Source organism: Rattus rattus, chromosome 15 (genome assembly GCF_011064425.1).
Source record: "Rattus rattus isolate New Zealand chromosome 15, Rrattus_CSIRO_v1, whole genome shotgun sequence".
Lineage (NCBI taxonomy): Eukaryota > Metazoa > Chordata > Mammalia > Rodentia > Muridae > Rattus > Rattus rattus.
In genome coordinates this window covers 66,186,220-66,202,927 of record NC_046168.1, presented here as the reverse complement: position 1 = coordinate 66,202,927, position 16,708 = coordinate 66,186,220, and the positions used below count along the sequence as shown (strand labels likewise).

At 45.1% G+C, this 16,708-nt stretch overlaps 1 protein-coding gene across 1 annotated transcript in view; it reads left to right on the top strand.

Annotated features, from left to right (window-relative positions):
• Positions 1-16,708, top strand: part of Nedd4l (NEDD4 like E3 ubiquitin protein ligase) — a 323,775-nt gene that overhangs the window by 177,949 nt on the left and 129,118 nt on the right. Inside the window, exons 3-5 of the mRNA XM_032885399.1 lie at positions 2,176-2,257; positions 5,206-5,244; positions 7,533-7,586. Of these exons, the coding sequence (XP_032741290.1) occupies positions 2,176-2,257; positions 5,206-5,244; positions 7,533-7,586 (175 nt within the window). The remainder of the gene's footprint in view (positions 1-2,175; positions 2,258-5,205; positions 5,245-7,532; positions 7,587-16,708) is intronic.

The following is a 16,708-nucleotide window of genomic DNA, read 5'->3' as shown; positions in this document are numbered from 1 at the left end:
AAAGGGATAGATTGGCGGCTAGAAAAGAAAGGAGACAAAGAAAGTCTAGTGCTGGTTAATGCACTTTTCAAATACCACTTAGAACACTGTTTTCCCAAATGTAGATCAGGAGCCTCTACATCAGGGAACGTTCTAGAAATGTTAATTCTGGGGACTCTCCTCAGGTTATCTGAGGAGCTCAGGCCACGGCGTCCAGCAATCTGTATTTAAACCACCCTCTCCTCTCAGAGATTCTGGAGAACTCAAGCCTGAAGACTGACCAGAAAGGGAAGGTCTGCTTGGACCTTGTCCGTGCAGTAGGTGCTGGGTCTTGGTCACTGCTTTTCTGTGTTTTTCTGAAGTGTCCAGGTAAAACGTGCACATGTGTGTTTAAATATTCCTTCCCCAAAGTGAGCTTTCTGTTTTATGAACAAAAAAAGTAAGGCTGACAAATATCTTTTTCAGTATGCTAGTACTTTACAGATCTTTGATTTTGTGTGTGTTTGGAGTGGGGGTGTATGTGTGGGTTGATGGGTTAACGAATGCAGTCTCCCCCTTCGGGTATAGTATAGAGACCAGAGGACCACATTGGTTATCTTCCTCAGTTGCTTTTGATATTTTTTTATTACTACGACTATGATTATTATTTGACTGACCTGTGAGCCGAGAAGGGCCCATCTCTGCCACCCAGACACGTGTCTACACTCAGCTCTTACGTGGGTGCTGGGGACCCGAACTTGGGCCCTCATGCTCGCACAGCGAGTACATCACCCACCTCGGCTCTCCTCTTACCGCCAGTCTTTTATGAAGGAAGGGGTCACACATAAACTCATCGTTGGAGATAACAAGTTGGCGTTGATACACTCAGCATCGTGAAGTGTTTTCTGTCGTCTTTGCGAATACTCTGGAAGACGTAGTCATTGTTGGGATGGCCCCTCAAGCCTAACTCTCTCCACTGTGTGTTGGAGCGGTTTCTAAGACAGGGTTTCTCTCTAACCTCGGGCTTCAAACTTCTCCTCATAAATTATAGGGTTTTGTTAGTGCACTTACTTCCCTGGCCAGCTGACCGGCTTCTCTGATTGGCTTGAAACTGGCACAATAGAGTGATGGAGATAAATGAGCAGGCATAGATAATTAAAGAAGCAAAAACTGGGAGGGTAAAGACATTAGAGAGCTTTATGGTTTCTGAGTCCTCAAGAGTAACACTTGAGAAATCTCTTCATACAGGTTATATCTCTCTCTCTCTCTCTCTCTCTCTCTCTCTGTCTCTCTCTCTCCCCACCCCCTCCCTCCTCCCTCCCCTCCCCTTGTGTGTGTCTGTTTGTCTGTCTATAGGAATACGCATGTGTAGGTCAGACGATAACAGGAAAGCTTTCTCCTTCCCCTCTTACGTGGGTACCAGGGATTGAACTCAGGTCATCAGACAACATTGATACTTTTCCTGCTGAGTCATCTGACTATCCCCATCCCCATTTTTTTTTTTTAATTAAAACTTGAATAATTTAGAGCATTTGGGTTAGCAAAACCAGAGAATCTGAGTGGACCAGCACTGTTAACAGTCTCTATTAGGTACACTTTCAGTACATGTCTTGCTAGAAGATGCCTGCTTTTCTCAAGTTCACGACTGTAATTTGTACAAGGTCTTGTAGTCAGGAAACTTGAAATTTCATCTAGGCTTCTCCAGTCTCTAACTTCGGGTGACCACTGAATTCTCTAGGCTTCAGTGTTTAGTTTTGAAGTGTTTGTTTATTTTATCTGTCATGGTTTAAGTGAGTAATCGTTGTTTTATATGCACCAGAAGAGCTTTTCTTACCCACGGGGTAGAACAAGACTATGAATGGGCTGTAAACTTAGGCTTTCTTGATAGGCTTTTATTTGCCGAAACGGATTTCCTGTGTCACTAAATAATCTCTCTGAAAATCTGTCAAGAGTCTAAACGTGATGGCAGTTTGGTTGTTGGAAAGATCGTCTTTAAAGTTAGAGCGCTGGTTTCTTTGGCTTCCACATTGTTTAATTTGGGCTCCGTTCGGCAGGGACATTAATTAGAATCTGCCGGTTACTTTATGCTCATAAATGTGAGCTGGGGTGTTAACTGGTGTTTACATCTTAATTCCATTTTGCTGCTTTTGTTTGCTTGTTTGTGGCTAATGAAAAAAAAAAGTATAGCACCATTTAACGTGAGCCATTTCCTTGCAGTGACCCATACGTGAAGCTCTCGTTGTACGTAGCTGACGAGAACAGAGAACTCGCTCTGGTTCAGACTAAGACAATTAAAAAGGTAGGTCGGCCAGCTTCTATGAAATTCCTGTAAGTCCCAATTTGACATTTCGTATTTTTGCCTTGTAGCAGTTTGCGTTTTAAGGATAAGATAGCAAATTTTTTTTTTTAGTATTTTCTCTGAAAATCATCCATAATCCAAAAAACTTTTTCATGTTTTATTTGAATTATCTATATAAAGTTGGTTTTTTTTTCTCATAACACATATAACCAAGCAAATAAGTTATTCTGGTAAACTCAATAGTTTTCATTAAAAAAAATATAAGCTGTAATTTAAAGTTTACTTAATGAAATGGATTGTGGAGTTAGCAGGCAGAAGAGGAATGGCTTGACTTGAACTGTTACGTAAGGAAGCAAAATGCTTAGTTAACATGAAAATAAGTAGGAATGTATTAATAATAAAGATATAGGTGCATATGTATATTTCTGTTATTGGCGTGTGTCGTGCATGTTCATGTGGAGGGGAGAATAAACATGGATGTGTGAAAGTCACAGCTGAACATCAGGTGACTTCCATATTCTTTCCCTGTGTTTGAGACAGGGTCTGTTGCTAAACGCAGAACTCGCTGGCTTGGGTAGATGGACAGGGTAGCAAGCCCCGATCTGTCTCTGCGTCCCTGCAGGCATGGCAGGTGCTGGCCATTGCTCCGCCCACTGTTTACATGGGTGCTAGCACAGCAAACATGCTACTGACTGAGCCATCTCAGCCCTATATGAATAACGTCTGAACCCACTCACCCCTATGTTTACATATATAAAATACAGAGATATTTCTTGGGGGTGGAGGCAGCTTTGTGAAAGTTGCGTGTTCTCTACCAAGAATGCTATATTTATGTTAGGGTTGTTTGTGAGTGACTATCACCCCCCCAAAACACCACACCACACACACACACACACACACACACACACACACACACACACACACACACACACACTCTCTCTCTGTTTCCCTGAGTCCGTTTGATAGTCTCACTGCTTTGCAAAAATGTATCCTGATTCCATGATTGCTTTAAAATATTGCATCCTTCTGCTGCTATGGAGACACTTCGGATCTCTGGCACAGTGGGTCATTTTGTACAGGAAACAGTAATGCAGTGTCCTTCACCTGGCATTGAGACTAGCAGTAAAATCTGTTTGCAAACAGAAGCCAGTGCACAGATTAGTGGGAGGCTGCCTGTGAGGACGAGGCCATTGTTCCCAGTGTTAGGCGCTGGCATTTGTTCTGTTCCCAGGGAAGCTGGGGCACCTCGTTGGAACAGTCAGGGGGCCTAGTCCCCTGCTGGACTAGAGCCAGGGACACATGCCAGTGACGAGGGTATTGCAATGTCTTTCATTTGGAGTGACAGCCCTGTTTCCCCCTCCGTTCGCCAGCTGGAGGGAGTGTCTCCATTCCCGCAGCCAGCCTCCTGGTTAGTATTTGCTGTGCTGTGTTGTGCCGTGTTGTGCTGTACTGTGCCGTGCTTGCGGGAGAGCTAAGGCTTCCTCTACCTGGGTCCCTGCTCCATTGGCTTTGTGGTCACCTTTTGTCCCTTGCCTGCCTGGCGACACCTCCTACTTCAGCCCCTGTACCTGTCTTCCAGGTTGGAGGGGAACATTTCACACACACACACACACACACACACACACACACACACACACACACACACACACACACACCGAATTCCATCTCAGTTCTATTCATGCCCCAAAGTGTGGTCATTTAGGGAGGGGTCTTTTGAGGAGTTGGGGTGTGGGGAAAGTGGGGATCTTGCTGTATTTTTAACCAATTCGATTGATCACGGGCAGTGTTGTTTTGCATGTGTGGCATTCCATGCTTCCTTGTTTGTTTGTTCTCTTTTTTTTTCTTTCCTCTGCTAAAAGGCAGACGTGTTGATGATTTTTTTTTTTTTTTTTGTTTCAGAATTTTACAGGTCATCTTTACAGTTTCTGTTTCTCTGACTTTTATGCCTATACAAATATGTGTGTGTGTGTGTGTGTGTCTGTCTGTCTGTCTGTCTGTCTGTCTCTCTGTGTGTGTGTATGTGTGTTCCTTCATAAAAAGTGCTTTAGTTTTTTAGTTTGGAAAGACATTTTGTTGGAGCTGAGCATTAAGATATCATTGCTATGTTCTTGCAAGATGTGTATTTAAATAGATTGATAATGAATCATACATAGAGAAGATCGAAGGATATTTTTAAATGATTTTTTTGTGAAGAAATACAGTTCCCTTTGGTTATAACCTCTCTCTCTCTGTCTCTCTCTCTCTCTCTGTCTCTATGTCTCTCTCTCTGTCTCTATGTCTCTCTCTGTCTCTGTCTCTCTCTCTCTCTCTGTGTGTCTCTCTGTGTGTCTCTCTCTCTCTGTGTGTCTCTCTCTCTCTCTCTCTCTCTCTCTCTGTGTCTCTCTCTCTGTGTCTCTCTGTGTCTCTGTCTCTGTCCCTGTGTGTGTGTGTGTGTGTGTGTGTGTGTGTGTGTGTGTGTGTGTGTGTGTGTTAAAATCTCATCAGTATTGTTCTTTATAGAATATTCCTCAAATGTCAGCATTGATGTAAGTAGTGAGCATTTTCAGCCATTCCGGGTTTAGCACAGCCTTGTAGCAAGTAAAGGGGAGCCAGCGAGGTTCACTTCCTTCTTCACAGAGTAAATCATTTTTGATGTCATTTTCTGAAGGGGGTTTTTGTTTTCAGTAAGTTTTGTTGTCAGTAAGTCCCAGCATTTTCCCTTTGGGTAAGCTTATTCATGAAACTTATGGTTTCCATAGTCATGAATGATCAGTGTCATAAATACTGTCCCTCCACATGCACTTTGGGTATATAGAATAGTCTCAAGTAATTGACTAAATGCTGTCTTTATTGCCATTCTGAAAATCGCTTTTATGAAGAAAATGCTTGTGCAAATGTGAAGAGTTGTATTGCGTTAGTGACTGTCAGTTCCAACACTGCCGAAGATCACAGCATGATCTCTCTTCCAGACGCTGAACCCAAAGTGGAATGAAGAGTTTTATTTTAGAGTAAGTTTTCCTTCTCTTTTGTAATGATTGTTACAGATCTCTAGATTGATATTGATATATCAAAATAGGCTCCCGGGAAGAAAGCTGGTTAGCATCTTAAGAGAATGTTTAAGCAGATAGACTCTGAATGTGTCCCAAATTTCTAAAATCTGTGGAGGTCTCATTTGGAGCAGTATAGGAGACATAAAACAGGTTGTCAAAAATAGCATGTTATTTTTTTTTTTTCGACTCAAACTTTTCTTTAAAAATAAGATGAATTAAGTCTGGTTAATTTCAGTTGTGGGTTTGTTTAGTTTTGCAACCTTTGGAAAATGAAATTCGAAAAAAAGGGCAAGAAGGAGTGCGATTTAAACCACTAGTTGAATGTCTACGTGAGGTGCTTTGCTTGTCCACGGTAGAAAGATGGTTGAAAAGGAAGCATTACATCTTGCCAGCGATGAGGCCAGGGGTGGTTCAGTGGTAGAGTCCTTGCCTACCAATCCGGAGAGCCTGGGTTTGATCGTCAGCACTGCCTCCCCACCAAAGACAGAAAAATTACCAGCTGTGCTCTGGTTAGAAGGGAAAGGTTGCTAATTCAGAGATCTAATGCATACAATTACTTTCAGTACCACAGCACTGGAGAACATTTCCTCGGCCTCCAGCGCTCCCTATTTAGAGCAGCTGGTTACGGAAAGGGATTCTCTAAATTAGTGGAGACTGGTGCTTACTGGTGTTTGCTAGCAGATATTAGGTAGGACACATTGAGCCCTCAACCATTTAATTGGAAGAGAAGGCCTTTCCTGTTTAAAAATGAAAGCTTGCGTTGACTACACACTCCTGATGTTTTATGCCTCCAAACGGCTCCTGCCTAGGTCTCCTGGTGCCTCTAGGCCCCCGTGCACAAGATCCTGGCTTTTTCCTCTCAGCCGTGATAGGATATTTCGTACTGCGAACTTGGATGACTTACCCAGCGTCTGTTTTCTGTTATGTTCAGAGCTGAAATGTGGTTCCGAGGCTTTAACCCTCAATAGATCCCGTGATCAGCCTCTACCAGATGTGTTTTAGAAAGCTCTGTGAAGAACTGAAAACTGTTGGAGGTCGAGAAGTGTCTGTCACTGCCTCTTAGCTGACTCTCACATACAGCAAGCAGCCTTCTCACGAAACTCCCAAGTTGTTTGTACCCCTCCTGTTTGAACCACGTTGTATACGTTTTAGTAGGTATACAACGGTTTCAATGACTCTTACTTGTGGGCGTGTTTTTGTTTTTTTATTAAAGATCTTTATTTTATTCCTCCACAATTTCACATTGCACGCCTGTTGTGCACCAGCTCCTACTGTAGACTATCGATGCATTCCTGATAGCATGGGGCCCTTTGCAGAGTCGATGAACAGACAGCCATCCATCTGTTTGCTCTGCTGCTAAGCTGTCTGCAGACCCAGGGCCAAGAGCTCAGATTGAGCACTCGAGCCCTCTGTGCTCCAATCAAATATAATGCCATTCCATGCTCCATGAGGAAGGAGCCTAAGCCTAGCCTTAGACCCAAGTCCCGTGTCTGTCATGACCACTCACAGCCTCTGAGAACACCAGACATTCTCAGTCTCCAGAGATGTTTTCCCCAAAGAAAGAGAATCCTTTCAGGGTAGTCTTTTCTTCCCTGATTGACAGGCAGGGATCCAAATATCAGTGCATGGTGACACGTCGGGGAGGGTTGGTAACTAGTCTACTGACTAGTTAACTTGGCACCTGAGTCTACTGGAAGAGACATGGGTTATTTGGGAAAAAGAGAGAAGAAACACCAGCAGCCTCAGGGGATGTGACTTTACCCTGACCCAGGGCAAGCAAGTTCTGATTGCTCAGTATACTGACTGTGGGTTCCCGGGCAAATTGCTTCAAGCCTCTGGTTTCAATGATTTCTGGTGTTGGGTTGTTGGGAGAATTAAATGAGGCCATATTAAATGAATGTTAGTGCTTCAGGAAATTATAGTTGTAGGGAGGACATCACCGTAGATAGGTAGTCCTAGCTGAACATAGGACCTTGACTTACAGATCTGAGGGTGCCTCTGTAAAAGGGATGAGGAGACCTCTTAGACTGATGAGAATCACTCTTGGAGAGACTAGGATGAAGGTTCTGTCTTTTTCTGGTATGTCTAGATATTTGGGGTAGAATACTAGCGGGTAAGCAGGTCAGCTATTGACATACCATAGAGTCCAGTGTGTTAGGAGTCATCCTTCATTAGTCCTGTGTCTCTTACTCCAATTCTAAAATGGTACCCGTTGATTTTTGAAATACACTTTCTGTTCCTTTCAGGTAAATCCATCTAATCACAGGCTCTTATTTGAAGTATTTGACGAGAACAGATTGGTAAGTCCTTGGTTTTGAGTTCGATTTATTTCTTAAAAATGGGATTTTTTTTTTTTTTTTTTTTTTTTTTTTTTGTAATGCCTTTCAGCTCCTCTGGGTCACCCAGCAGTGCACATGCCCCAAGAAGACTGTTTCCGTTTCACTGTTAAAGTTCTCAATACCAGCAAATATTTATGTGTTACTAGGTCATAAAATTGATTTAGTTACGTGTGTATTTTTTTTTTATATTAACACTAATAAAAGTCACCTATGATGGCCTCACCCCTTACTATGCTTCCTCTGGGGAATGTGGATGAGTGTGTGCATCTGTAACGAGGCCATCAATCTTGTAAACAAGCCACGCGGTCATTACAAAACGTTCCTCAGACATATAGTGCCACAGCAAATTCACCAACAACTCTATGGTAGTTGTCTCTGGGGAAACAAAAATCTAATTACCAGTTTGTTTATAATGAAAGCAAGTCTCCTTAGCAGGTGAAATCCAACGGGTATTTTCTCAAAAACAAACAAATAAATAAATAAATAAATAAATAAATAAATAAATAAATCCTTAGAAGGTAATTCGAAAGGGCTATCGTAAGAGCTGCGGCTGTGTCTCAGTGGTAGAGGACTTGCCTGGCGAAGTTCCGTTCACAGTACTATAAAAACAACAAACCCATACATGGAGGAAAACCCCACCAAAACCAAAATAAGGATCTTGCACAATGTAGTCCTGATCTCTCACACTTCCATGCAGCAAGGGCCGGCTGGTGAGTGAACCCGCAGCCTTCTTTGAAATAATGCAAGCAAGCAGTAAGTCTGAAGGAACAGAGTCTCTACACCTTGGTGCCTACCCTCCACATTGTGGAAGAAAGCCGTTTTGAAAACGAAACGGTGGTCAAACTTGAAGAGAAAGTACCTCTTCATGTTCTTCTGCCAGAGAAATTTACTGTTTAGAAAGTGTCGGATTTCCCACTGTGTGTGTGATCTAAAATAACGTTTGCAGTTGAGTGACCTCGCCGTGGGTAAGAAACTATATTTCCAAACCCAAAGGGGGCTTCGAATGCAGAGCGATTTAAAACCTCCTGGAGCAGTTGTGTTTTAAATGTTCATGCTAGGCCTTGCCCCAGGCTGTCTGCTGTGCGGTTACTATCCATAGAATGTCAATAACTCTGGTCCTGGCTCTTGCTTTGTTGTCTGTTAATCCGGCGAAGACAATACGTGACTGGAGTCTACTTGGGAGTTCAGGAGTCTAGGTCTCACAGAGGTTATTTTTTGCCATTCAAAACCCTGGGCTTTTAGAAAACAAGTTCGGGTGTGTGTAAACACGGGATTAATCCGCCACACCCTGTGCCCCAGAGCTGTTGACAGAAAGATGCTTTGTCGATTTTAAAGTAGGTTTTTGTCACTCTTTGCCCCCTGGTAATTCCCATTCTATTTTTTTTTTTAAAGTCCTGCCTAAATAAATCTCTTTGTTAAGGAACCGATATTTCTGAGTCATAGGAAAGAGTATATTGAATATGCAAAGAATATGTCCAGGTTCGTTATGAATCCGATGGCAGTTTTTTGGGGTCATTCAGCTTTTAGTTCTCAGGTCTAGTCTCTGGCGTGTTGCAAACAGTAAGACTCTAGGTTTGAGGCCCAACTGCGGTGACCTCGATGAGTTCTGCCTGTAAAACAGCTGCAGGCATTTCTTCTGTATGGTATCCAAGTTAAATCACTACAAAGCCATATCATATCTCTCTGGGTGTGAGTGTGAGTGTGTCTGTCTGTCTGTGTGGTGTCTGTGTGTGCCTGTACGTGTCAAGAGAGATTGTTTTCCCCTGCTGGGTTTCTTTTCTCTGTTAGCTGCTGTGTCTGGCAATCATATTGTAACACACACACACACACACACACACACACACACACACACACGAAGAATGTTTATAGTAAGTAGCAGGAGCTGGACCAGGCCCACAGCTGGCTGTGCAGTAGTGTGCCCCCTGCGCCTCCACTTGGCTATTTTGTTACTTGTAGATCATGGTCTAATAATTTCCCATTAAAGGGACACTAATTCCGCGGGGTGTGTAATCGTATTTATAGTACATTTTATTACTTTGCATTCCCTCGTGGTAGGGTGGTGATATCATAACAGAAACATAGCATTTGATGCTTGAGAGGGTTCACCCTGCAGCCGAGCTGTATTTTGCTCGTTCTCGGGAACACGGTGGAGAGGTGGATGACATACCTCTGGGTATGCGCTTGCTGCAGCGTCTCCTGCATCAGCTAGAAAAGAGACCTGTTGCTCTTGGTAGCCGGGAAAGCAGTGCCCGATGAGCGTGGTGGGTCAGATTTACAGCATGGTTGCGCATGGAGTGTGTTTGCTGCCTTAGTCAGCTGCCCCAGCTCCCTGCTGGGCCGCCCCTTTCTGACAGAACTGCGGCAGCTGGGAAGATGCTGTTTCAGGCTCTTGCTGTTCAGAGGGGGGGAAAACAGCAAGAGAGGGGAAACTTCACTAAGTCCAGAAGCTGGCATTGGAGGGGGAGCCGGCGGTCATGTGTCTCTGGCCATCCTACCCTCTGTCACAGAGTAGATGAGGGCTTTTTGCTCTTACCCAATCATGCCTGGAATGTTGCTTGCCACTTGGGCTATTTCTGCTATCTGTCGCTCTTGGTGCCGCAGTGCTAACGGTTTGGCAGATGGGACACTTTTTCTTGGAGTTGGTGTCTTTGGGTTCTGACTTCTGGCAGTGCTGGGCGTGTTGTTGTCGCTCGCCCGCTCCCTCCCGGCCCCCCTGGTCACCATGGCCCATCGGCTTCGGTTTCATTTTGGCTCTGGCCGCAGCAATACGGCCCCCGAGTCTGAGATTCTAGACCAGGAGAGAGAAGAGGACTTTTTCATGGCATTCCAGACGCAGCCACGGAGAAGCAGCCCGCACCCCTTCACCCAAAACGCAGGGGAGGACAGCGGCCTGCAGGAGGGCGTGGGTGCCCTCAAGCGCAGCTCATCCATGTTCATCCCGCAGCTCCTGGCTGGGGTAGACGCCCGGCCCACTCGTAGCTCCTCCATGAAGATCTCCCTGCAGCGAAAGGCCGCAGACGGTGCCACAGACAGCTGCGGGCCACAGGAGGGGCCTGACGACAGGCCCCCAAGCGCCCAGGCTGACCTCGGAGACCAGGCCGCAGCCACAAGGGTCTCTGCTCAGATCGGCTCATCGGAGCCCTCTCCGGTGGACACTCCTGGAAGCTCCCCTCCAAGGGCAGCCTGGGACCCGGGGACCCTGGTCAATGGCACTTGTGACCACCGTGGTCCGTGTCCCCGCCTGGCCGAGGATACGGAGGAGGCCACCCCAGGCCTGCGCATCCAACACAGAGCCTCAAGTGCTGATGTGCGCCAGGTGCGGCTCCTGCCCTTCGGCCCGGACAGCCAGGCCGAACCCAGGCGCTGGTCCCTTCAGCATGTTCCAGACGCTTCTGGGAGCTCCGGGAAGCGCTGCTTTGTCTTTCAGCTGCAGCAGCCCCATCAAGGCACTGTGGGGCTGGGCGGTGACTTCAACTTTGGCTTCACTGGCACTAAGGGGGACAGGTTGGTGAGATATCCACGAATTCGGCTGGAGAGGAGCACATCGTACCCGACCCAGCCCCGAGCAGGCCGCGTGAGCCCTACCGAAGACCGAGGAACCCCAGAAGCATCACCTCGTAGGATGGTCCCCGAGATCCGCAGGACAAATTCAGAGAGGACCCCGCAGAGTCCAGGGTGCATGTTCAAGATCAGGCAGGATCAAAATGCGGGGCAGCAGCACTTCCGAATTCTTGTGACTCGGGGACCTGAAGAATCCCCCCAAAACCAAGAGGAGGCTCCCAAGAGCCCTGGACACCCTGGGACTGGTGTTCCGGTAAGTCCATAAATGCACATGTTTAGCCCAGAAGAGACCAGGCCAGCCCAGAAAGCTTGGTTATTTTGCAGCTTGATCCTCTGCTTAAGGGAATATCCTTCCCTGTTGGGGTCAGTGGAACCCAGTGTTTTGGTAGCAGTCAATGAAGCAAGTTAGCCTTTCAGGAGAAAAAAAAAAAAACTTTTCTGTGGGTCTTGGACATCAACAAGCTCTGTCTGTTTTGGAATCTCAAGCTTAATACACACCCTTTTTAGATTTCCTTCTGGATGAAAGGACTTTAAAAATATATTTCTTAAAACTAGTCTGCTATAAAATAAGTCAGCGCCTAAATGTGCTGATGTCGGAAGCGCGTTTGAAACTTTGCTTGCAAACACGGTTCTGACAACAGTCAGAGAAAGTTCAAAGGCTGTTGGGAAGGAGAGGCCTCGTCGTGGAGTCTGTACTTGGTTCTTCTTAAAGACAGTATTAGTTCTCGCTATGAAATGTATTGTTGTTGGTTTTTGTGCCATTTGGCAATTCTGGTTAAGAGTATGTGTCACTTCAGGATGTGTTCTGGGAACAGATTGGCTGTGGACAAGGTGCCACATGAAAGCTGTGGCGGGGACACATGACACAGCAGTGTAACTTAGCTCGGCCCACTTGAGTGTCTAAGCCAGGGATGCTGACACGGGATGGTGCCCTCTGTCCAGCTGTGGAAGCAGTCCTTAGAGGGCATTCTGGCCTCACTGCATGTGGGGTTTTGCTCACTCCTTTCTGTGAAATGGAGTACAGAAAGACACAGCTGCTGACTGCCAAGCCAGGGGTCACTTACAGCCCACACAGTGTCAGTCAGTCAGGTTGCCTTGTGCTAGCTTCCACTCGTTGAGTGTTCTCTCTAAGAACAAGCCTGCAGTTTCTAAATGTCTCCCTCCCCAGACCTTCTTGTGTTTGGTAGTTTCAGCGTATGGTCGGGGGATGCCTGTGGACCTTAGCGTTCAGGTTTCGGTGTGATTTTGTCTTTTTTAAGGTAGGTGGCTGAGTCGGTATCCTAGAATACTGTGGCCCTTTATCGATTTGTGTTTTGGGAGTGTTTCTGGTGATTCGGGTAAACTTTATCACTTCACCCCATCACTGAGAATCCACCCATGTGTAGAAATAAACAGATATGAAAGGCAAATGGGTCCTTTTTCTTCTTCTTCATGTCCATGAAGTCTTGAACCTGTTCTTGGTCCAAACCCATTCAGTTTCCTCTACTGCGATACAAACTTCAATGTGATTTGACAGTGTAGTCTGTTTAACCTACCCCAGGAAATCACTGTCGAAACAGTTTCAAGTTTTATCAGTGCAATCCCATGTTCAGCCAGGGACAGCCCCTAGTGAGGACTTCCTCAGGCTGAAAACAGAACTCACTGTGGCGTTTAGGTGTTGAGGACAGATGCCGTTACAATGACCAAACGCTCAGTCTCTAATCAAATTTAAAAAAGAGAGAATATCCTAAAATATCACTCGGATCTTAAGAATGTAACTCGCAAGTGCTATGTAAATGATTGATTCTCAACCTGTGGGTCCTGCCGCCCTCTGAGGAAGCAGTCACATATCAGATATTTACCCTATGGTTCATAAAGGTCACAAAATTACAGTTACACAGTGGCAGTGAAAGTAGTTTTGTGGTTGGGGTCACCACATTGTGAGGAGCCGTATTAAAGGGTCCTAGCTTTAGGGAGGTTGAGAACCACTGGTGTAGAGGAAAGCACTTTCTGCAGTGGAACAATGACCTTGCCTTGGAGGCAAAGTGCTACCTAGAGAACGTGTGTCTGTAGACATGTACTTTGGACTCGTAAATAATTACCACATGGTTGGCAAACTGATGGGTTTTCTTCTAAGCAAAAGCCTTTCCCCAAAAACAAACAAAAGCAAGAAAGCAAAACAGGAAGGAAGGAAGGAAGGAAGGAAGGAAGGAAGGAATGAAGGAAGGAAGGAGAGATAGCAGACCTGGCCATGTAATGGGACGATCTCTCTGTTCCAGCTTTGCGTGTGTGTCACAGAGACCAACGGTGTTAGGCTTGGCCAGCAGCTGCCTGGACCTTATTTATCTTGAAGGAAAACATTCACTTAGGCGTCTACCGTCTGGCGGCCACTCCTCTCTCAGTGATTCGGTTATCTGCTGCTTCAGTCTAAGGACAGACAGTTCTTCATTATTTAAGTGAAAAATTAAGTACAGTTGATTACTCAGTCTGGGTGTAAGTGATGTAGAAAATCTTTCAATTTGGAATTCCTTTTGCACAGTGTGTTCAGTGGGCCTTTAAACGTGCCCCCCAAACATTCTAAATAAATCTAAAATGTTAGCCAGCTAGAAGTAGAAAATACAGGGGAAATCTGCGTGAGAGTAGACTCCCCAAGGTCAAACATCATCCATAAAGCAAATCTGTTCTTAAAGGCAACAGCTATAGACAAGTAAAAAACTCCAGGATCTTAGAATTTATCCTCTCCGTCTGTGGTGTTCTTAGAAGTCTCTTAATGAATTAGTTGCCGTCTTAGATTGGGTTTTTTGATATAAGCCTCCCGGCTATATTTGAGTTATCCTGAGATGGTTGGGCTGTCTTTACTCACACTCAAACGCCCTTTACACAGATAACTATCAAGCTCTTCGTTTTCCTAACCTAAGGAGCCAGCTTCCTAGTCCCATTGATGCTGGTAAGTGTTCAAGGGCTTCCATCTATGCTGTAACCCTAGTTACTTAGAAAGGCTGGGGAGTTTCTTAATTTCTTGCTGACACAAGGGTTTGTAAGTAAACAGGGAGGAAGGCCCAGGAGCAAAAGCAGTAATTCCCACAAGGTAGCAAAAGGGAGGGAGGGCCTTACCTTCCCCTGCAGGCCCTCTGAACTTCACCACAGTCTTCAGTAGCACAATGGTCCTTTGTGGATACAGGGGAACTTCACTGGACAACAAAGGAATTTGCAAAGTTTTATCTGGAGAGAGTTTCAGTTCAGCAGAGGGGCTTTTTACAGAAGAAGAAATGTTAATGTTTTTAAACTATAAAAATACTTTTTTCAATTTTTTTAAACTATAAAAATACTTTAATCAAATTTTAGCCGTCAGTCTATTTGAAAAAAAAATTACGTTGTATTCTTTTAATTGACTTGTGGATTTGGTTTTGTTTTGTTTTTAACAGATTTTATAAGTTGTTGTTTTATCCCTCTCTTCGTGAGGTCAGGCATGAGAATAACCCAGGGTTATATGACTCACTTTCAGCAATGTCTTGAAAGTTGTATATGCAGCACACAGGGCTGACACTGGCTAGGGTTTGTCCTCCAAGTCAGCTCGCACTTGGACTAACAGCTTGTGGTTTGGCACCTCACAATTAAGATTATTATTATCACTATCATTATTATTGTTATCATTATTTTGCCTCAGAAAATGTGACGTGAGGGCATAGCCATCTTCACTGGGCTTTGCCAACCAACCGGTGTGTAGAGCACCGTTAATCTACTGTTTCAGATGGAAGGGGTAAGATGGCGTCACATCGATAACATTACCATTACTTATATTCTGTAGTACTTTATGTGTATATGACTATACACACACACATACACACAGCATACATGCTAAGCCTGATGGTGGTTTTAATGTTGTAATACAATGTTCTTGCTGAAAATTTGAGTGAATTGCCCTACAGCTTTGCTCCTGGAGGTGGGAGGCAGCCAGAGCCCTCAGCAGGCTCTGCCTCCTTCTTCAGCTCCATCATCAGTGAACAAGTCCAGCATGCCCCATGCTCCCGAGAAGCTCTAATCCCATTGCTAGGATTACGTCTACGTGGGAACCAAGTGGTTACCTGTTGAGCAGTCAGCTCCTGATGCACAGGACAGCATATATTGATGTCGTATGAGGAATTGTTGACTCTTCCGCCATCAAGTCTTCCCTAACCTCTTGTGTCCCACGTGGCCCTGTAATGCATTCTTAAAAAGAATTGAGTGAAGGGCCTTTGATTCTATTTAGTGGGGGCTGTCTTGCTTGTTCGTAGTCTTGCGAACATTTTGGCAGTTTGTTGGCTTGCGTTGATCTTCATGTTCTGCTCTGATGGATTTCCATAGTGACACTCACACTCTGCAGAGACTGAGGGATCTGTGTGATGTTACCCCCTGTGTGACTTTAAAGTGAAGGAGCTGCTGGCAATGCGCCTCAGTAGATCCTGCCTAACAGTGGTCATGATCTGGTGGTGCAGCGGCTCTGCTCTGGTAAACCTCAAGGCAGACTTTCCTGGTCTCTAAAGTCAATCGCCTATCTCATGATACATACTGATAAATGTACTGTCTTCATAGGGGTTCACGATGCCAAAAGACGTTTATTCATTGAGAATTTATCTTAAAAGGCTGGGTGTGGTGGTGCAAGCCTTTAATCCCAGCACTTGGGAGGCAGAGGCAGAGGCAGAGGCAGGGAGGCAGGGAGGCAGGGAGGCAGGGAGGCAGAGGCAGGGGCAGGGGCAGGGGCAGGGGCAATCTGTGAGTTTAAAGCCAACCTGATCTACAGAGGGAGTTCCAGGACAACCAGGGATACACAGAGAAATCCTGTCTCAGAAAACCAAACCAAACCAAACAAAGAAAAACAGATTTATCTTTGAGTCCCGTTTGGTTGGATAATTTTATGTGGCCAACACTAGTCTGAATAACCCCGCTACTTGTGCATACTGAAGCCACCAGCTAGATTCTTTTAATTACACCCATTAAATTCATGTTCTTGCCAGAAGGGGTTAACTAAAAAATCTCTAACCATCCATTTGCTTTTATTTATTTATTTTTTAAAGCTGAAATTGTCCACTTTACTAAGTAGCTTCTTATTTATTTATTTATTTATTTATTTATTTATTTATTATATATTAATACACTGTAGCTGTATTCGGGCACAGGAGAAGAGGGCACCAGATCTCATTACAGATGGTTGTGAGCCACCATGCGGTTGCTGGGATTTGAACTCAGGACCTCTGGAAGAGCAGTCAGTGCTCTTAACCACCGAGCCATCTCTCCAGCCCTCCTCTTGCCTTTAAACTCCTAGTTGTGCCCCATGAGACGGCTGTGATAATAGCAGAAGATGGAGCCCCCCTATTTTAGGTGCTGAGAGTGTTGACTGGGCACAGGGAGGATCTGAACTTCCTCAGTAAATGTCAGTAGACTGGCAGTCCCAACCTGAACTGGCCAGTGGTTGGTCAGACATTTATTACCCTGTCACAGTCTTCCTGTTTCTTTAATTCACACGAGAGGTGTAGAAGTCTACCAGCTGCCTGGAACAGACAGCC